Source organism: Lissotriton vulgaris, chromosome 5 (genome assembly GCF_964263255.1).
Source record: "Lissotriton vulgaris chromosome 5, aLisVul1.2, whole genome shotgun sequence".
Lineage (NCBI taxonomy): Eukaryota > Metazoa > Chordata > Amphibia > Caudata > Salamandridae > Lissotriton > Lissotriton vulgaris.
This window is the reverse complement of record NC_141693.1, coordinates 273,174,528-273,196,980: the sequence shown is the minus strand read 5'-3', so window position 1 is coordinate 273,196,980 and position 22,453 is coordinate 273,174,528. Positions and strand designations below refer to the sequence as shown.

The 22,453-nt window shown below is 44.1% G+C and overlaps 1 protein-coding gene across 2 annotated transcripts in view; it reads left to right on the top strand.

Moving 5' to 3' along the window:
• Positions 1–14,250, top strand: part of TMEM201 (transmembrane protein 201) — a 274,511-nt gene extending 260,261 nt beyond the window's left edge. For both annotated transcript variants that reach the window (XM_086921392.1, XM_086921393.1), the window contains one exon: positions 13,168–14,250. In XM_086921392.1, coding sequence (XP_086777518.1) covers positions 13,168–13,265 — 98 coding nt within the window. In that variant the 3' untranslated portion in view covers positions 13,266–14,250. The remainder of the gene's footprint in view (positions 1–13,167) is intronic.
• Positions 14,251–22,453: the final 8,203 nt, after the last annotated feature.

Sequence of the window (22,453 nt, the reverse complement as noted above, 5' to 3'; positions counted from 1 at the left end):
CCTTTGTCCAGGCCTCCGTTGCTGGAAGGACTCCCAGCAGCAGGAGGTCAGACTTGTATCTGTTGCAGCAGCATCCATTTTGTGATGCTGAGGCTCGGGTTAACTTTAACCGGGGTTCGAGTTATATACATGTCTTATCCCTCTAGAAGGGTGGAATGCTACCCCCGTCGCCAGAACTGGTGAGGGGGTAGTATTCCAAAGCGTATGACACCTTACACGACATGTTTTGATAATGCTATGCCAAAGTTAGCAATAACCGTGAGGGTTATAATGCACTTAAGAGTATATGGTATAGCGTTACCATGGAACAGCTATAAGGACATGGTTCCGAAAGCTGCAGACAGGCTCAGCTCATGCTAGAGCACCATCTCACATAATTCCAAGCACTCTGCCTTCAGAATTGATAAGGTCTGCCATAGGAGTGACTTATAGGAGTATATGTGTCTATTTTGGGTTAGATATAGGTATACTATATCTACAGCAAAGGGTGATTACACCACCTTGCCCCAGCTGTGTTACCAGCCAGTTGTGTCAGTTTGGATGGCCAGCCAGGGGTGGCATAATACATGCTGCAGCCCCTGGTAGGCCCTGGGTGCACCTATGCCCTGGGCACCCAAGATACACTGTACAGGGACTGATAAGGTGACCCAGTATCCAATTAGATATGTACCTAAGGTACATGGAGTCCATTTTAACAGAGAGAGCAGGAAGCCTGGGGTCTTGAATAGCAGGATCCCAGGTCAACTATGTCGAAAACCAGCAAAACACTAGGCAAAAAGTTGGGGGCAACCATAGTCGGATATCCACCTTCCTACAGCGACTGGTACACTTTAGGTGAAGTCTCTGGTTTTAGGATGTCAATACACATACCTGTCACTCCCCAATTCCGCCGCCTCCTCCTACCCCCCTCCCAATCACATCATAGTTCTCTGGGGAACACCGCTGAGTGGCTTGACTATAATTGGGGGAGATTGCATGCAATAATATGTTCCCAGAGTGCGATAGGTGGCAGGCTGAGGGGAGGTGTGAGCGTACCAGCTGCGATCCATGGTAGAGGCCATGGGGTGGGTAGCTGCATGGCAGACCGATCATCCCAGTGAGACTGGCTTTACATATTATTCTACAGTCCACAGTTCTTTTTCTCGGCTGGATCACTTGTTAGTATCTGCTAGCCATGTACATAGAGTATCCGGTGTAGATATTTTGCCTAGAGGCTTGTAGGACCATTTCTCAGTGGCTTTATGGCTTCATGTGGGTCCCAGACGTCCCCCTTTAGATGGAGACTCTCGCTATGAAATCTACGAAACCCGGTATATAAAACACACGTGCTTCGCGCAGTGGTGGAATATCTCTCCCTCAACTCCGAGACTGCCTCTTCCAAATCGTATTATGGGATGCGATGAAACCCACTCTTAGAGGTGTAGGTATTCGTTTTTGTGCTTAAGGAGGTATCTCAGTTGGAGGTCCAGATGTTGAAGCTAGAGGCACACGGTTGCAGTGAAGGTGGTGGGGTGGGGCGATGGCAGCTAGCCTTGGTCCAGCAACAGTATCAGAGGGTGCTCTTCGAAGAGGCCATGAATGTAGAGCGGGTCTGCCAGTCTCTCATATAGTAGTGGGGGCAACAAATCCAGTACAATGCTCCGTAGACTCAGCAAAACTTCTCTCTGGACTTTCCCAGGTCTCTGCTCTGCGTGTCGTTTGGGGAGCTTTGTTGTCCAGCCCGGATGCAGTAGCTAGACGTTTTGCTGGATATTATGAGACCCTATACGCCAAAAAAGAAGTTGTGACAGCCACCGAAATTGGCGACTTCGTAGGTGCATTTCCTCCAGATTCTTTGTCCACAACCGCTAGGGCGATACTTGAACGGTGGAAGGACTGACTGCTGCCTTTGTAGAACTCAGTCCTGAGAAGGCCCCTGGTCCCAACAAGTTCCCTAGAGATTTTTTCAGAGCCTTTACGCCACAGGTAGGTGTTCATTTGCTGGGTGTGACCCAGGCTGCGCTCACAGATGTGTAAACCGCAAGACTGGAGGCATGCCAATATCGTTATGTTTTCTAAGCCTTAATGTCCACCAGAGGCTCATTCTTAGCGCCCGCTATCCCTTTTGAACACTGAAGTTAAACTCTTTGCAAAGACCTGAGCTAACAGACTGTTTCCACACATGCAAGATCTAATCAAACCCGGATCAGACTGGATTTATGCCCCGCCATGCCACTCGTTATAACATATGACCTGCCGATAACGCCATGGCTTTAGTAGATCGCTTAGGGAGGCCTGCGGCATTACTATTAGCGGATATCGATAATGCCTTTGATTCCGTAAGTTGGACTTATTTGTTTGCGCTTCTCCAGCATTTTAACATGGGGCCCATATTCCTTTTCTATGTTCTGCTATTGTATACAGATTTTAATACCTTGGTTTGTGTGGCTGGATCGGTGTCTGCTCCGTTCCCCATTCGGCGTGGCACTAGACAGGGATGTTACTTGTCTCCCTTATTACTTGCCCTGGCCGTGGAGCTTTTGGCTACCCGGGTAAGGGGGGATGCTCCGGTATGGGGCAGACGCTCAGGTACGTGGCTTTGAATGGTCCATGGAGGTGTTTCACCTAATAGCACTGTATGCCAACAATGTGGTGGTCTTTATAACGGACCCTGCAATTTTGGTACACCGGATCTTGAGAATCATGCAGATCTTTAGTGAGACCTCCGGGCTCTTCGTGAACGTTGGCAAGTCGGTAATGTTGCCATTGCAGGGCTCCTTAGGATGTAGATTGGGCTGCGGGTTATCTTGACTGATTTCAATATCTCGCAGTGTACTTGACACTTGCCCCAGCTGTCTCGTTGGACTGCAATCTAGCCAGGTGCTAGGGCGAATTTTAGACTGAGGTTAGGTCTTGGTCCTTATTGCCTTTATCCCAATACGGCTGATCTACCATCTCCGTCTGTTGTACGAACTACAAAACGATCCTTTTCCTGCCCCTCGTGTGGTTCAGACAGATTGTGGTGTGGAGTCAGTTGGGGTGGAGGCACTTCCTCTATGGTCCTCCGAACCTGCTTTCAATCCATATACTGTGGCGGCTTTAGTTATTTAGTTGTACTATGCTGCCTCTCACCTGCAGGTTATCAATGAGTGGTAGTATAGTTCACGCTACGATTCAGCCTACGCCGTGGAGAGATGGGTGATGGGAGAGACGTCTCAACCTACCTGACTATACGATGGATCAAATATCTGTGCCCTCCCCCACAACTAGAGAAGCGAAACAGGGATGGTGACGTTCCCATCGTAAAATGGGGTGGTGGGGCTTCTAACACGAGAGGCACTGTTATGGCAGGGCGCTCTCATTCCACAAGTTACAGGGCTGAGGAGTACCAAGAGTGGAACCACATAGGCATATCTACATTGGGGATGTTATGCAGGGCCTCATACTCTGGTCGTTCCTAGAGGTTCAATCCAAATTTTCGATACCCCATAGCCAATTTTATAAATACCTGAAGCTACGCCATGCCCTTTTTCCCTAAATTTGGGCTCTTCGAAATTTAAATTTGCTTGAAGGTAAGCGCTTAATGGGCGACCTTCAGAGCCACAAGACATACCAGACTCTAGTCACAAACAGCTCCACTATATTAGATGCTCTCAATATAGCTTGGCAAACAGACATAGGAGATATAGTTGTTGATGATTGGGCAGAAGCTTTGGAATTCCCCCATGGAGCGGCAATCTCTTTCTGCCTATGACTGATCCAGTTCAAATATCTTCACAGGGCATACTTTTGACACCGGTTGTGGCGCATGGGACTTATTAGCTCTTCTCTGTGCCTGCAGTGTGAGACTAAAGAAGGTACTTTGTTACATACATTTTCGGGTGTAGGGTGTTAGCCCACTTCTGATGAGGTGTTGTGTCCTGCTTGGCTGAAGTGCTCGAATGGGATACCCTGCTTGCCCCAAAATTGATCCTCCTGCATAGGACAGAGGGGATAGGTGGCAACAGATATAAGCAGCACTTATTATTTATAGGCCTTACCCTGGCCAAAAGACACATTGTATGATGATAAAGAGCCGCTGAACCGTAGCTTCTGGGTGTTTGGAAACAGGGCATGGACTTTTACATGGGACTAAAGATCACAGTATTTCAAGAACCGGGTTGCCCCCAAAACCATCTTAAAATCTGGCAGAAGTGGGCTGATTATCAGGGTCTGACCTTAGAACATATGCACACTGCTTACGGTAGCATGGAACTGGAGTAGCCATGAGTTCACAATAATTAATGGTTTCATTTTACACTGACCACTTTTGTACATAGGAGACCAGGTTCAATAAGGACTAAACTGATCTTGTAGCACCCAAAATAACCCTGACAATTATACTTATTACTGTTCAGATAAATGTAGTCTTAACTTTAACTCATCTTATCCAACCTTGATTGAATTGGATAATTTTGAGCCAATGAACCACTTGATCCTTGTGTCTCTTGCAAATTGCTTAGTGGGTTTCATTACATTATTATTATTATTATTATTATAGAAAATGTATAAAGCGTGGCTACCACCTCAAGGGTATCTTAGCGCTTATCTCTTTAGAACCTTGAGGACACTTTGTCCATTTATACAGGAAATACTCGTGTTTTAAGTGCTTTCATAAATTGAAGAAGGTCCTGACTGGCTCTCAAAGAACCAGTTATCTTGTTCCAAAGTTATGCGGACCTAACTGTGAACCCTTGGCCCACCTGTTGAACATTCTGAAATTTAGGAATGCATTGAAAGTTTGCGGTTGAAGAGCGAAGAGCTCTCGGAGGTATGTAGTGTTTGAATTTCTTTTGCTGGGAAATGGGGCTTTTTTCATGAATTGCTCTGAGTCCCATACATAAACATTTGAATACAGTCCTTCCCTTCACTGGAAGACCAATGATCTTTATTTCTGGAGTGGTTCTGCTTATCAGGATGTCCAAAGAAATAACCCCAACTAAATTCAGGGCGCCAGTGTTGTATTTTCAGTATGAGTCTCTGTTCAAAATGGATGCAAGTAAATCAAGATGAATTTACCAAAACTCCAGTGAGAAATTGGAGGATTACAGTACATTATATGTGTTCCAAGAAATGATATTCTGTGTATACAGTTATAAACTACAAACAGTTCTGCCAGGTAAAGGAATTGTAAATACTGTTCATTAAACATTAATAACTGAAAGGCCTATAAATTAATCCATTCAACATCTGGGAAACTTCTCCTGACTCAAATAACCCCAATCTTTGAAGAAAATAGTATCTTAAACCCACCGACGCAAACATCAAATTGTTTTTAAATATTATTTTTCATATATCAAAACATATATATATATATATATATATATATATATGTGTGTGTATATATATATATATATATATATGTGTATATATATATATGTATATATCTATATATATGTTCATATTTCTCTTTTAAAGGGCTGTCCAGAAAACATAAAGAACAGTACATCACATTAACATATACATGGTGAAAATCAAAATCTAACCGTGATCGCATACAGACTTGAGACATTGGAACCACATATAATCAAAATGTCCAAAACAAGTTTTGTTCACTTTATCCTTATATCTTCATCACAAATTTCCAAGGATAGTTGACATAGTACATAACGTAATGTTGCTGTTTCGACCACTCTGTTCGTGTTATCGACTATACATCATGTCTGGTCTTCCTCAGGACTAAAACGGAACAAAGGACAGCCTTAAATGTATTGAAATAAAGACACATGCGACTTGTCCTGAATGGTATCCATTAGACATATACCATGATATCTCAACACCCAGCTGGGGTTCATTCGCTCTGGGGAGGTTTTTTTGTAAGGATCTGATCAACAGATGAAGTGGGCTAGCTGAAATCCCTTTTAAGCAAGTATATTATACATCTAATTGTAGTACAGATAAAAGGTTCCTGGCTAACACCAGACCTCCGAATGGGCACTGAGGTAATTTGATTTACAGAGCTGTGCTGTATAATGATTTCATTCATTATGTATTGAAGTTGCTACTATGGGCTGGTAGCTCAAGCACTGTAACGGGCAAGTGACAATGATGCCGGGATGAGTGTGGCCTGTATCTGTCAAGAGTCACTAAAAGCCTTTCAGAGGCTCAGGCTGTTGAAAGGCTCAGACGCAAGGAACTGGAGGGAGGCGAAGGAAAACTGAATGTTTATTAGTGGGATAGTAATGTTTGCTATCCTAGATTAAACATGCCCTTTACATATGGAGCACCTCTGTAGGTATTCAGGCAGCATAATGTCTTCTTTAACCTTTTTCGTGTAAACCCTGACTTTTGTCACAGATGTGACATGAAAGCCTTCACTGCATCCAGATGAGATTTAAAAAAGGATAAGAGACAGAACCAGCCATCGCTGTGGACTTTGGTTATGTACTAAAAAAGTACAGTGCTGTGCACAACTAAAGTCTGGGTGCAAACCCTCACCACCTCTTGGTTGGCTTCTACCGCTTCGCTGTGAGCAACTGGGAGCACAGGAAGGTTGGTAGGGAAGCCCTGGAGGAGCTGGCAGTGGGTGGGCTTGAAAAAAGAGCTAAACTATAGCAGAGTGGGTGAAAGAATGAATGAATCCATGAATAACTAGACTGGAAGTATTGGGGGAAATGGGATGCGAGCAAGGAATATTACATGATGGAGAGCTACAAAACACGTGCATTCTGTAGTGTTGAAAGAATACGGAAAAAAAATTGAAAAAAAGAAGGTCCCTATATGGGAGCAGGGGAAGTGTACCAGTCAGCCAATCAAAGGGATGGCAAAGTGGTTATGCTCCAGGGGAGAAGAGGAAAAGCAAAACCATTGAGTAAGAAGCAAGCAAACTAGTGACAAATCCAACCAGACATTCCAGGAACCCAAACATTAGATGCGAAATTTAGCACAACATGTATGTGAATCCAGAAAATTCTTCAAGGTGCAAAACTGCATCAACAGTATGGGCACTCGTCAGGGGTGTCCACAGCCCCTATAGATTTTATTATATGTTTTGCTGTGGCCACTGACCTACTGGCTTGTTGCCTGCTGAAGTTCCATTTACAGATGGGAATGTATATCAAATCTGGTACCCGATTGGTGTCCTTATACACAGACATTGGGTTATATGTCCAACATCCAGAAACTAATGTAGCCCCTATAATCAGAGACCCAATTAGATTAATCAGAATCTCGGTGTTGCAAATTGAGACAAGTCAGAATTGTTCCCACTAACAGACAGTGTTACTCCATTGGTCTGGGAATACCCGCGTAGGTGAAGGCCAGACATGAAGTAGCTAGGTATCCAATTCGAGACCCAGCGGAGTTGGTGAAGAAAAATATTTTGAGGTGACCCTCGAGGATTTCAAAGCTCTAGTCGAGCAATGGTTGAAACTCCCATTGTCTATGGTTGGGCGTGTATTATTAGTGAAGCAGGTCGTAACTAAAATTACTAACGTATTGTTAGTGTTTTCTCAAGTCACGACGATTGACCAGGCTGATTTCAGATGGCAAATTACCCCTTATCAAGAGGGAAGTCTTACCTTTGCTAATGAGCAGAGTAGGACTTACAGTCCCTGATCTATAACTTTATCATCTAATCGCATACCATGCTAAGAATTGTTTTAGTAACTTTCTCTTGGTGCGTGGCAAGGTGTAATAGACGTTAGCTAAGCCGTACTCTATTTCAACTTGAGTATGCAGGTCGCCAATGGCATGTCCTAATGATGTAGATGTGATTGGAATTAGGTTTTGGGCATGGTTGGAAATCACAGAGTATATGAGAGCAGATATTCCTTATTCACCCCTCTTAAGTATAACCTGCAACCCCCTATTTTTCCCATTGCTTCAACAAATCTCTGTGAATTATTTGAACAAACTGGAAATTGAGATACCGGCTGACCTATTTCCTAATGTAAAATTAGAAGCTTACAAGAATTTAAAAATAAATGTGTGGATACCTCATTGGCAATTTTGTTGTACCACCAATTAAAGTAGTAGGTGAGTTCGATATTCTCAGACTTCCCTCGCCCCCATCAGTTGAACCCGCTTTCGTGACTATTTATTTGCAGTGTCCCTTTGAATCATTTTAAATATTTTATGTACTGAGAAATAGTCCACACAGCGGGAGTACAAGATTGTGCAGCTAAACAAGCATGGGATGTGCACCTGTTAGCCATTAGCAGAAAAATACTGGTGAAACTTCTGAGCAAAGGTCAATGAGGTGCCTTTTAGCTATGCCATTTAATAAAAAGAGGATGTAAAAAGATGACTAGGGTAAACCCATCTTCCAAAATGTACATCATAGAACAATATAGGAAGCACACCTGGATAACATATGTATTCTCTCCAAGCCACCGATCTACAGAAAATCCCAGAGTAGTTTTCTTCGAACAATCTTAACTATAGACCTACATTGGTTTACAAGCTTTTACATCATGTGTACTGTACATCAGCGCATTGCTAAATTCACCCTGTGAAATTTACACCATGCAGAGAGATCAGTGTGGCCTTCCTACACATTGCATGGGCTTTTTAGTATTGAACAGACAGACCTGCTTGAGTCCGAAAGCAGGGTGACAGAATTTGAGACTGTTCCATCTCCTGAGATAGTGTATTTATGTTAGCAGATGTTATACTTTGTAAGGTGTGCCAATTCTTATCCATGGCCCTACTTTTGGCTAAAAGGAAGTGGATGTGTCCCAGGCCCCTGCCATTGCGAAGTAGGAGCATGATATGGCGTACTGTAGTATGCAAACCGATGTGTTGTTAAACAGTGCGCCCAAAGGCATGCCTGAAAGACTTTTGGTAACCATAGCAGAAAGAAGTGGAGACTCTTACTAATAATGTATAATACTGATCTTTGCCCAAGGTGCTTCATTGGTTGCTGAAGCCATTATATGTACCTCAGTGTAGTGTGGATGAGAATATGCAATTAAACAAAGTAGCTTACATGGGATTGTATAATGAAATAAGCTGACCATTGTGCAGTATTATCGGATGTCATGACTGTTGTATCATGAAAACTATTTGAAAATAAGTTGTAAAACTAATTTAAAAAAACTAGTTTTAAAGGCAAGGAACTGTCTCATTTTACCTGTTTAATGGCCCGAAACTCCAGATGGGTATCCGTTCGAGGGGACAGCAAAATCGCACGTCTTTCATACAGCAGAAACCGCTTTCTCTACCTGGTTCTGATTAACTGGAGGTGGTGGCCTGTGATTATTGTTAAAAGACAGGCCTAGTTACCATTACCCTTCAAGGAGACGGTTAGCTTTGCGGTCCTCAGGATCGGGGTGATGCTAAGAGGGGTCCACCTCTTGATCTAACCAAGCCTAGATTGCTGTTATAGCATAGGCCAGTGGAAGGATCAAGTGAAGGAAGGTAAGGAAAGGAACAGCAGGGAGGGAGATCTGAAACGACAAAACAGAAACCATGTAACTCCTGCTCCACAGTATACAATGAATAAAAACACTAATCTATATTCTAGGCTATAATTGTAAAGTAATAAAGGAATAGCAAATATATGAAGATAATTATCTTCCAGCAATAAGGGGTATTCTGGGTGGCAATGTCATAGACTATATCCAACTAGATGAAAGAAAAGAATAAGCGACAAATAATGAACCCTATTCACTTGCAAATGTGTCATAGGCACCTAGGTAATATAACTGCTGAAACATACCCTGCTGTGAATAACTACTGCTTGAAATCCAGCCAGGTTGCACCTCATACATTACTGTTGTATCCTGGTAAAATATTACACATGAAATGTCAGCGAGATGATAGTCATGAAGAACCACCGTTCTGGTAGTTCGTGGGAAAACATACAGGGATACGTCACCCCTAAAGGAACCCAGAATAAACAGTACCTCTATTGCCTTCCTGAAGTCAGTTACAGGTGTGTTCAGCCTTTTGCCCAATCGTCCTCTGCACGAGCGTGACCTCACCTCACCAGCAGAGGACAGGACACTGCCGACAACGCAGAGCGATTGTAATTTCAAAGCCCAAAAACGTCCTCCGCTTGAGCTGCAAATGCCTGCTCTCCAACGGAGGCCACAAAGTGCAACAACGGCCGAAATTGCGTTCGATATCCTCTTAAATGTCAGAGCCAAACATTAATCTTGAGGCAGTTGGAATTAACCGTCCTCCACATGAGCCCCAGACGCAGGCTCTCCAACGGAGGACCATCCGGGAATGGTTGCCAACGAACAAACCGTCCTCTACATGAGCCACTGCCACAGGCTCACTAACGGAGGACCAAACGGCCGAAATGCCGCACGACTAGAAGAAGTTATTCTCCTTCGCATGAGACGCCGGCTGCGCTCGCCAACAAAGGAGTTTATTTAACAGGTCGGGTCGGTGAATCAAGGAACAAGAACAAATGCACTTCTGTCCAAAGTAAGAATTTCCGACACGGTTTCCGGTTATGGGGGCACTAAGTCGGATTGCCTATGACGTCAAAAAACGGGCATGATGGGAGATGTAGTATCTCCGAAGGACAGGAACTTATTGTAATGTTGCACTCAATTCCGGCGCACCTAACAGAGACGTGCCTATGTGGCCTCCGCCTGCCCCCCATGCAAAAGGTACACCCGCGCTCCCTGAAATGGGTTCTGTACCTGCAGGTACTCTGTTCTGCATGGTGAGACCATGTATACTGTACACCTGTGTGTTTCTGGATAACTGTGAAGTGTGAGTCGGACCAAGTGCACGATGCAGCCCATTGGATTACACTTGTGGTGGCATTGAGCATTGTGGCTGGCTTTGTGCAAGGCTTCCTAAGGTTCAACTAAGACCTGGGAGCCATCATGTTCAGACCCCTGCCCTTTTGAAGCCTCATACACTTGTTCCTTTGGATGGGGGCCCACCAGGCATTAAAGTAGCAACATTGCCTGCCGGAGAGTTTCCTGTTTCTACTATATGGAAGATTCGGGATCTGGCTACTTAGGCTGTATTTGCATACTTAGTGCGCATGGTCCAGATAAGATAACATTGTTCATGTGCTACTCATAGTGTCCAGCTTCCTCTGAAATTGGTGAAGACCACCAGAATTCTGAAGAGCCGATTGGTCCATCTGAGCAAAATTATCTGGTTCCCATAACAAGTCTGTGCTTCAAGGTTTTTGTCAGCATCGCTGCTGCAATAATCTTGTGTAATTTGAGAATGTTGCTTGAGGAGAAGATGCTAGATTACACATCTCAGAAATGGTCACCTATCACTGAGGTGTCAGCTGAAGAAAAGGGTACCTGTGAACGCTGGTACATGAGATTTTACCATCTCTGGGACGCAAGTCCCCTCCAGCCAGCTGCATGAGGTCATCACCATCTGCTGTATCACATGGGGAACACAGGAAGTGTTCTCACCATGAAGGTGAACCTTTTTCGTCCTGACCCTGCCCATGCTCCTGAAAAGCCTGTATGCACCTTCAGTTGCTTCCAGAGGAGTGATAGTATGAGGCGGTCGCTCAAGTCTGTACCCTTTGCGTCTTTGTTGCATATGCAGTTCCAGAGATTTGCATTTGAACCTTTGGTCAACACCCCAGAAGATGCTTTGTCTCTAACTTTATCTTTGCTGTTGCCAATGGCGATGGCTCCCAGTCATTTAGGCACCCCTGGCACTAGAAGTATTTGACCTCGAACTGTAGTTCTCAAACTGGTGTGTTGAAACGTCTAGTGCTATAACATGGATATACTGCCCCTTACTCCCACCCTCCGATAGCTAGCCAGAAGATTCTTAGGACCCTTGTTGACCGTCATCGGTCATTGCGCAGCCAATATTACCCCATCACTCCTTAAAGTAACCATGTGCTAGCCGAGGCTTTGAGTGGGCATTTCGTCCTTTGGAATGTTTTTGGCCAATGACCTGTTCTTTGAGTCTAGTGATGTTTCGTAGAAGAGGAATTGAATCCTCATAAATTATCCACACCTGCAATTGAAACTCATATCGCTTTTGCTCAGACTGATTTATACATTTTGTTTTGAAGTTTAGCAACAAGATCCTGTGGATGTGATCTGTTTGAGTAAAAACAGATTTGTAGCTAATCTGATTTGGTATCCATATTGGTGCTGGTTTGTGATTGTCCGTTCAGATTATTTTGCTGAGGAATAAACCACTTTTCAGTGGGTGAATTTTTCATTGCTGGGGACCAAATCTGTAGGACGACAAAATCTGGAAGCTGCTCCTATTGGAGGAGTGAGGAGACATAGTAAAGCGCCTAAATGCTGAAAGAACAGATATGGGGTGAAGTCCAATCTTGTGCCAAGTCTCTAACGTCAGTATTGCAAATTGTGAATAGAAGTGTGATGATAACTGTTTAAAAGGTAGCGGAGACCTCAAGGAATATAAGCATTGAGGAAATAAGATGTGTGTGCTGATGAAATTAGACCCATAGGAATGCACCGTTTATGACGAGCACGGAGTACAAAAACCGAAAAGGATGATGAAGCAGGTTGTGAGGTGGTTTAAACTCCAGTCATTTAGAATTTTAGAGTAAAATGTGAGTATGGAGACAGAATGGTAGTTGTAGGGACAGAAGGGCCAACCGTTATTTTTGTTAAGTACATGGATGATTACAGCAGATTTGATTCAAGGTGGATGGATACCTGTATTAGAAGTGAATAAAGAGAAAGTTTAGGCAAGATAAGACATGAACGGTGAGAACCAGAGATTTTAGCACTAAATTGACAATCTGTTACTAAAATGTATTGAGATGCTGTTCTGTATCTTAACTTGGAACACCTACTTAAGTGCACCATGGACTGTTCTGCCTTGCTACCATTGCAAGATAATTGCTTAAGAAAGGTAGTTGGTCATTTAATTTTGGGGTCCAGTATTTCTCTGTTTCCAGGACATCAATAGTAAATGATTCCAATTTTTACATGGGGCCCAGTGACTTCTGATTATCCTGGGACTCCAGGAACCAGGTCACACAAATGAGGCAAAGAATTTTTTTAGACAATATGCCTTTTTTTATATCTCATTTTAATTTTGTAATGGAGGTCTAGAAGATTTTTCATTTAGATCATTTTTAAAAGATTACGAATTTAAGTAAAAGTTATAATTTTCATTGGCATGTTTTTTTGCTCTGATCTCCTGCCTTGTACTTTCACTGCCACTGTTTCGATGCCATTTGAACCAAATGTAACAGTTATCCTTTTATGGTCCTTCTAGGATTTTTTGGGAACACCTTCATTCGTGTGATGCTTGCAGTGAGCCTAGCTGTAAATGCCACATTCACGTCTGCCTACCTCTACCAGGCCCTGCGCTGAGGGACTCCATGTTCAGGCCAGCTGGCCTTCTCGGATTATCTGCCATAAACTTGCTGTCCTGCAGCATATACATGCACTGCCTCAGTTCTGGCCTGGAGCCACATCACCACTAGGACTTGCTGCTGTGTGAAGGGAACGCTGCTGTTTGCAGGGTGTTAAAAAACATTAGGAGAGAGTCACTGGAGCACTGTTTTCTTGAACTTTGCAGATATGGGAATGTGCAACATACTGGACCTCTCATTGCTCCCTTCCATGTCTCTCTTCTGTATAGATAGGGTAAGGAAAAGTTAAATAAATCTTTTCGCTGGGTATCTAAATTTGCTGTCACTAACTGTTGCCAGGCTTGAATTTAAGTCTATGTTGTCTGGGATATTATTTTACATTCTCGGTCTCCTGGTGTACCACTTTGCTGTGTCTCAATGTACAAGGTTATTTGGCAAGCAGCCATATGTGCACCCATCAAAAAAACAAAGATCCAGAACAAATCAATTTTATACTTGTATTACTTCTGCATATGTCATCCTGCATTTTCAAATTCTGTGAGTACAGCAACTAATTAGGAACTGCACCTGAGATATTAAATGGGAAACCCAGAGAGTATATTTGTATTTCTGTTGTGCACAGTTGTCGGTGCGGTCAGGTACTTCAGTGACGAGGAAATTCTGATGGTCATACAGGGAATGAGCATCATCACTCTTGCGCACCAGAGCCATCCATGTAAAAAGTACTGTCTGTAAAGTGGCCCCCCTCGCCCCCAAAAGAAGATTCAACTGCATTGGTTTAGCTCATTCTACATATGTATGCAGTATGTCGAGCATGTCCATGCCTACCTGGACAGTTGAGTGTTGTAAAATATTTTTGTTTACGCCAGCTAGCATTGTTGTTTGAAGGAGAGTGCCCTAAATGTACACCAGAAAGTAAATTTATTGTGGTTATTTGCTTGAAATTATGTTGAATATATAAAACAAACGAGTCTGGTAAATTGCAAGATTGTCAGCTCATTGCATGGGTAAATACAGACAAATCGTAAGTAAAGGTACCAGAGTAACAACAAGTTTAAATGATGGATTTTTCATTAACAGAGTTATATTCTTGTAACTGCATATTCCTCACCCTGTGAATAGCCCCAGGTGTCAGACTGGATCCAGAAACTTTTGTCACAATTCCCTTGGTTGTCGGTAGGTGGGGCTCAAACAATGTTATTCCTGTATTATACAGATGTCAGTTACTGACACAAGTATGTCTCCTTCGTCCTGCGACACCCATCACTTGGAAATCGCACAAAGCTCCAAGCACCTCCAGGCACGTCTCTGCACCGGGAACAGACACTTTCGCTGGTCCCGATCCAGCCTAATCTGCAATGGACGGTGATGCCGCAACATATCCATGATCTTTGCCTGGCAATGGATAAACGTTTTGGTGCCTCACCCGGGTCCTTCTGGAGCGCCTTCAGGCCCCATGAATCAGAGGTGGATGCCAGTTTGGTTACAACCGGCAGATCTATCCTCATTGCCAACTGTTCCACTGGACACAACACCAGCTCCTCATTCAGATCTGGGGACAATTCCGCTGGCTCCGAGGCTGGTGCCACATCCAATACGACCGATGGAGCAAAGACCAACACTACCAGTCAATGTCCTGTGAAGGGCTTGACATAATCTATGGCAGACACCGATCCAATCCTTTTTATCTGAGTCCGAAACAACCTCCCTCTCCCACTTTATGACCCAGATCCAGTCTGCTGATCTGAGTGATAATGACTATTACGTTGGAGACATTTTTATAGACTTAGAGGATGCCAGTGGTCTGGATACCTCCCCCGACATTGGTCTATCCTGGCCTATCTTAGCTATGGCGATAGGACTCCGCCTCACTCCCAGCAGGGATTTGGAGGATGGTTGAAGCCTTAGACCTAATCTTTACAGCTGAAGAGGTCAAAACCAATGTGCTCAACCCTGTACAAAAAAGGCAGGAACATATATTGTCCTTCAATGAAGCACTGACTGATGTGCTTGTAGGTACCTGGGTATTGCCAGAATCTTGCACCCAAGGGCCTAGTTGGTAGCCACGGGGCAAGGTGGCATAGACCTGCTCCCGGAGTCCCAGAATTTCTACTTCAACACCCATCCCAGAGAGTTTAGTAGAGCAGGCATCCATCAGCCAAATAAAGCTCATTGTTTCATCCGTAAGCCTTGCCTTAGGATCCGTGACTGCATCTTGCCTCCTTGGCAGGTATTCGCACAAACTATGGAAGAAAGTAGCGGAGGCTTTGCCAGCTATCTTTGATGACATCTAGTCACATTACAGCGACTAATCTTAAATGAGCAGGGTGCAGCGAAATACACAATCAGGTCTGGCCTGGACATGACTGACTGTATGGGTAGGGCAGTCGGTACCTGTGTGATGCTAAGCCGCCATGCCTGGATATGCTCCAGCTTGCACTCTCGGCCAAGCTTTGCCTGTCCGAGGGTTCCCCCTGAACTACACTCCCTTTGTGCAGCTTCTGACTGGATTACAAGCAGAGCTTCAATATGAACCCCAGCAGCAGGAAGCCACCCCTGTGTCTCCCTCGAAATGATTGGGAACAGACCACTAACAACCAGGCCACCAGGAAAAAAAGTCTGCCCAACCCCCACCACTTCTCCATTGGAACTGCCACCAACCTGCATTAATTTGCGCTCTGCGGCACACAATTGCCTGGTAGAAAGTCAAGTTACCTTTTACCTCCCTGAATGGAAGAGTATAACGACTGACCAATGGGTGCTTCAGATTCTCCAGTATTGGGGTATCTTTCATAGATTCACATGCCTGAATCATTCCCCGTCGTCGGAGTGGGAGTCCCACGGTACATAAAAAAAGCAATAATATGTATATAATAACCAAAAACCTTGGTAATAACCAACCAGGAAGTACAGTAGCCCTAAGCTACAATAGCAAAAAGTTCTACACTTATGACTATCCTAGTCATTTGTATAGACCAAACTGCAGCCAATCAGGCGACAGCACCCAACAGAATGTTCTCACCAGAGGCTCAGGCTCTCAGATTTTCTACCGCACGTCATGTTGAGGTTCCGTGACGATTTGAACCCGTGTTTTCAATATTGTCGTAAACACATAATTTTGGTATCAGTGAACCGCAAATGATCCATTTAGCATATCCTGGTGTTTTCGCTATGCTACGAGCAAGAGTACTCCTGTTACAAACACATTTCTGATCTACCCATGGCATCCATCTTAGATTACGGCAGCCATTTTGTATTTCTTGCCCTCACATAGTCAATGGACACGCAATGACCTCTGATTACTTCATTTCAATTAAGGACACGTAAGCTTTAACCGGCGATTCACCTTGCTAGTGACACGTGCACCTTAGGACAGAACACGCCATGGCTGCATGACTCGACAGAAGCTGCCTCCTCTGCCTGAGGCCAGTCCTGCTATACTGGTTCTCGTGTTCGTTGGCCTGATCATGATTAGGCGGCCGAAGCTGGTAGCCTTGCCCATTTACGACCCACAAACATCTCTTATCCTGCTTTTCCATCTTCTGCACCTGGCTCTGCTCCTTTCCTTCTGGGCCTTTATTAGGGGGAGGTAACGAAATTTACGATGAGGCGGTCCGGCTCTTGAATGAAAAGTTGACATGGGATTATGATGGAACAGTGGGAACCCCTCGTTCGTAATGTTTTGACATCAGATATTGTTGACGATTTCTGTGCAAACGCCAAATATTTATTGTTTAGGACGCAAAGGTTTTGGAATGTACTAACATGTAAAGAATTTGCCCGAAGCCTAATATTTAGTATATAAGGAGCAACCCTCTTTGTACAAATCGAACAGGCTCCTAGATACTGCCCGTGTGTAGTTTCTGTGACTTCTGTGTCCCTGCAGTAATAAACCTTTGGTCTTTGACGCCACCATCGAGAAGCCCGTGTTTCTGTTTATTTGTGCACCGAGACAGGTAGAACTCCGGGGTCTTCGGGTGTTATCCCTGACACCTCTGGACGGAACCAAAAAGTCCAGAACTCCATTTGGCGCCCAACGTGGGGCGACGTCATTCGGTACCGGTCCAAAAGCCTGAAGAGTTCGAGAAGCTTCGTGTGAAGATTCCTGAGGGAGGCGCCCCACTTCATCGATCCCGGCATATCGCAAAAGTGGCCCGACGTTCTCTTCCACGAGGGTTCCCGTTCAGGACGGCTGCAGTGGTCCGTTGCCTTGACCGTCGCCCTGTCTTGGACCCGAGGTGCAGACCTTAGTACGGCGAGACGTAGACGGGTTTCTCCTTGGTGACGTCTTCAGTGCCTCAGTTAAGTATTAAGTGGTTGCTAGTTGGTTACTTCGTAAGGGTTGCTCCTGTTTGGATAATCCTTTTTAGTTCTTGGTTTGGTTTCGTAAGATTATCACTGGTTGTTCTAGTTACGATAATCTTTTGGTTTAGTTTGGGTATCGATACATTTGTTCGCTTTGGTAGGCCTAAGTTCTTGGTTCGAGTGCACATTTTTGTTTGTGTTTTGTCTGTTCTGTGTTCTGGATTATAAAATGGTAAGTCGGAAAAATTGTATGTTGTCGTGTTTTGGTTGCAACAGTGATTCCCGGTTAGAGGACTCATGTCTGGTTCCTCCAATCGGAACTCCTCTTTATGATCTGTATTGTAAGTTTGGTGTGGGTCCAATATCTTATAATGAGGTATGGATCCGATATACCGAGAAAGACGGTGTCCTTAGTTGCCCACTGCATGGTAGTTTTGAACCTGAAGTCCTTGATAATTTGGAAGTGAAATTGTTTAAGAAGAAAGCCCGGCGGCAATGTTTGATTCTTTCCGTTATTGGCGAAAAGAATCTAAACAAAGAGAAATTAAGAAGTTGAAGAAAGAACAGAAAGAGCAAGAGTTGACTTTAGAACAGTCTGCTAAGCAGCTGCAACTCAATGAGTCTGAGAAAGCAATGGAGGTGGCTGTTAGAGAGCGTAATTTAGCGATAGACAAGTGCTACCCTGCCTTGCCATCGAGTACAGCTAAGACAGTAGAGGACCCCGAAAATGATCCTCTGTTGTCTTATTTGTTAAGGTCACCACCACCGTATGCACAGGGTGCTACGGCTCCACCTTTACCGAATGTTCAATTGCCGGTTGCTGGACAACCTGGTATTCCTGCTCCCGCTCCCCTGAATCAAGCTCCTGTACCTCCTGTGGTTAATGTTAATGGTCCTTCGGCACCCCCTCTTCCAGGGTTGCCGGCTTCTTTACCTATACCTGCATCACTTACACCCGTTGTTTCTACTTTGCCTGATACTCCTACTGTTCCTGTTCTATGTGTTCCAACTGCTACTGTATTTTCTGCTTCTGCTAGTATTATGACTCCACTTTCTGTTCGACGGAGAATCACTGATTCTTTCTCTAATATTCTGTCCCCCTTCTATAAAACTTTAATTAAGACTCCTGCCTCTGACTCTGTTCAGAGACGTAGTCAGCTTCCCAGTACTGAAGAACGGGGAATATTAGATTCCACCGCTCTTAGATGGATTTCAAAAAGTAGAAGATATAGTACTAGAGATGTATTAGATACATTCATGCAATGGAACGAACCGACACAACGATATGCGTTCGATGAGATGTGCTCCCTTTTACGTGAGGAGTTGGAAGAGGATGACTCCGAATCACATCTAGAAAAATTAATTAATGTTCAGAAAGAGTTTGCTGCTGGTATGATAGTTGGTCAAAATATAAAAGAGGCGATGGAACTGATTTTAAGCTATAGGAATGATCCATCCCTTCGTTCACCGAGAGAGTTAGAGAAAGATAGTACGAAGCAGAGTCGCCAATATCCAATGAGGGAGGTTCCTCCAATTTGGCGCGAAGCTGTGCAAGCTGATGCGGTCCATGGTATTGCTGCTACTCCGGCCCAATTCCAGAGAGTGTGGATACACATTCCGTGGAAGCGAGCTGAAGTATTAGCAGTGAAACAGGCCTTGCCTGATCCGCGTAAGAATCCCGCCGGATACTACAAAGAGTTAGCGCAGACAGTTGAAGCTTGTGTGATGAATTTAGCGGACATTGACATGTTATTTGGAAATGTAGTTCCGCAACCAATTTGGGCTAAAATTCGTAAAGAGAATCATCCAGTTGCCCTAGGTGGTGATTGGGCAGCTATAATTGCAGCGGATGGTCAACAAATAGGTGGTTCTAAACCCGAACCTTTAATTGCTAATTTACCAGGTAGAATAATTGACTTAATGAAGACTCTGATGCCAGCATTGCGCATTAACTGGGACAAGTTGTCCGCATGCAGGCAAAAGAAAGACGAAAGTGTCTCCGACTTTTTCACAAGGTTCGAAGAGACTTTTGTAGATCTCAGTGGTCAGGATATGAGCACAGAAGGAGGACAGAGACTGTTTGTCGATAAATTTGTACACAATCTGTTACCAGAACTCAGTAATAAATTGAAAGATTCCGAGAGTGCGTGGGCTGTCTCTACAACTGCGCAAATACTTGCAACTGCACAGTATTATGAAAATAGGGAAAGTCAGATAAGAAAACGAAAGACTTAAAAACTAAAGTTCTTTTGCAACAAGCATATCCGCCTCGCACGAATCAGACGAATTCACAGCAAGGGTCATATCAAAAGACAGATTATAGTTCGCCGAGGCCACAATACCAGTGGAATCAGTGTGCGTACTGTAAGAAAGAAGGTCATTATAAGAATGACTGTCCAGTCTTAGCGCAAAATAATGCTGCAGCAGCTCAGAGAGGTCGTGGTGGTTCCATGCAGAATTCTAGAGGTCGAGGACGAGGTGCTATGCCTCCACAAACAAATGATCGTCCTTCTAATCATTTTGATCAGCGGAATGGACAGTCTGCCCAACAAAATAGATCTCAACAGTATCATGTTGAAGACTATTGTGAAGTTGATGAGGGATTTCAACAAACTGAGTACTAGGACAGCCATGGACAAAGAGAGGGAGTAGTATCAGTTCCAGTGGATCAGAGTGGGCCTTATGTCGCAGTAGCAACATCAGGTGTAGTCGAACCGTTTCTGTTGTATACTGGTGCAGCAAAAAGTTCTATCATTCATGCGAAACTCCCTGGCGCACCTTTGTCTGGCTTAACAAATGTTTCTGTAGGGTTTTCAGGCGCCCCTGTTTACAACCCCGTATCTGGTCCTTTGTCCATTTCTGTTGGACCGCGTCAATTGAAAGCACCCCTGATTTTGACGACAGGTTGTAATGAAAATCTGCTTGGTTTAGACTTGTTAAAACGCCTATATGCGACATTGTACTGTTCTCCTTCAGGAGTACAGCTTACATTGGGTAAAAGAATAATCTCTCCGATGTACTTGTCAATGGATGCACTCCCGCCAGAGCTGCGTTCACTCCCTGATACTCTTTGGGCGACTGGTCCTAACGATGTAGGCCTTCTGGAAATACCACCATATGTAGTCACTTTGAAAGCAAATGCCAAATTTCCACGAATTCCACAATACAAGATTTCTAGTGAAGGTGAACGTGCACTTTTGTTGATTGTGCAAGACTTGATTAAGAAAGGCGTGGTTGAAGAAACTAGAGGAAATGTCTGTAACAGTCCCGTATTGCCAATTTTGAAACGTACTGATCCTTCAAAGCCTCCAGTGTATAGGTTTGTAATAGATCTTAGAGAGGTTAATAAAATTGTGGTTCCGCAGTTTCCTGTGGTTCCAGACATTACTGCATTGTTAACGTTGATTCCTGCTACAGCCACATGGTTTTCAGTTATCGACTTGAAGAATGCCTTTTTCAGCATTCCGATAGCCGAAGAAAGCAGAGAGATTTTGGGCTTCTCTCTAGGAGGTCGAAGCTTCAGGTTTAAACGTGCTCCACAAGGCTATTGTGAGAGTCCGTCCATTTACAGTCGGGCATTAAAAAGTCAGCTAGATTCCTTTGTACTTCCTCCTGGTTCTGCCCTAGTGCATATGTCGATGATCTTCTTGTAGCCGCCGATGACAAAGAAACTTGCAAAGCAGCTACAATTTCCCTATTGCATCATTTGTCTAGTTTGAACCACAAGGTGTCACCTTCGAAAATGCAATACTGTTGCCAAGAAGTGACCTACCTAGGTCATCTCTTGTCAAAGGAGGGAAGGAAGTTGACCCCAGAGAGAATAAAAGCAATTACGCAGATGAATGTTCCCAGCACACAGAGAGAAGTACGTGCCTTTTTAGGTATCACCTCATACTGTAGGCAGTGGATCCCAAATTTTTCCCTTTTGGCAAAACCATTGGTAGCTTTGACTGGGAAAAATGTTCCGAGTCCGGTGCCATGGTCTGCTGAATGTCAGGAGAGTTTTTCTGAATTGCGAAATGCACTATGTTCAGCTCCTGTATTGGGTACACCCGATTACAGTAAGCCATTCACGCTCTATGTTCATGAGAGAGAAGGTTGCGCGTTGTGTTCTGACACAGAGATTTGGTGATAAACAACGCCCTTGTGCGTATTTTTCATCGACATTAGATCCGGTAGCGAGAGCGTTGCCTAGTTGTTTGAGAGCTACAGCGGCAGCTGCAGCTTCCATTCGACAATCTGCTGGTTTGGTGATGAATAACATGCTGGTGGTTATGGTTCCTCATGCTGTGGATACACTCATGAACCGAACCAAGACGCAACACCTTACCAGTGCTAGATTATCTGGCTATGAGCTGACATTACTAGCGAGTCATATTCAGATCAAAAGATGCAATGTATTGAATCCAGCAACATTGTTGCCGACTAGTCAGGAGTTGAGTGATTCTGAACCACATGATTGCTGTTTCAGAACCGAGGAAGAGACAAAAGGACGAATTGATTTAAAAGACACTCCGTTGTCAGATCCAGATGGCACGTTGTATGTAGATGGGTCATGTTTTAAATTGGAGAATGGTGATGTGACTGCTGCTTATGCAGTAACGACTTTGAGTACGATTGTGGAGACTGCGAGAGTGAGTCAGAATTCTGCCCAAGCTGCGGAATTGATTGCACTAACGAGAGCATGTGTTTTAGCTAAGGGAAAGAGAGGGAATGTGTTCACAGATAGTCAGTACGCGTTCGGCGTGGCCCATAGTTTTGGCCGTTTTGTGGAAAGAGAGAGGTTTCATTACGTCCCATGGGACTAAGATTCAACATGGTCAGCTAGTTAACGACTTGTTGGAATCTCTAACCTTGCCGACTGAAGTTGCGATTGTGAAG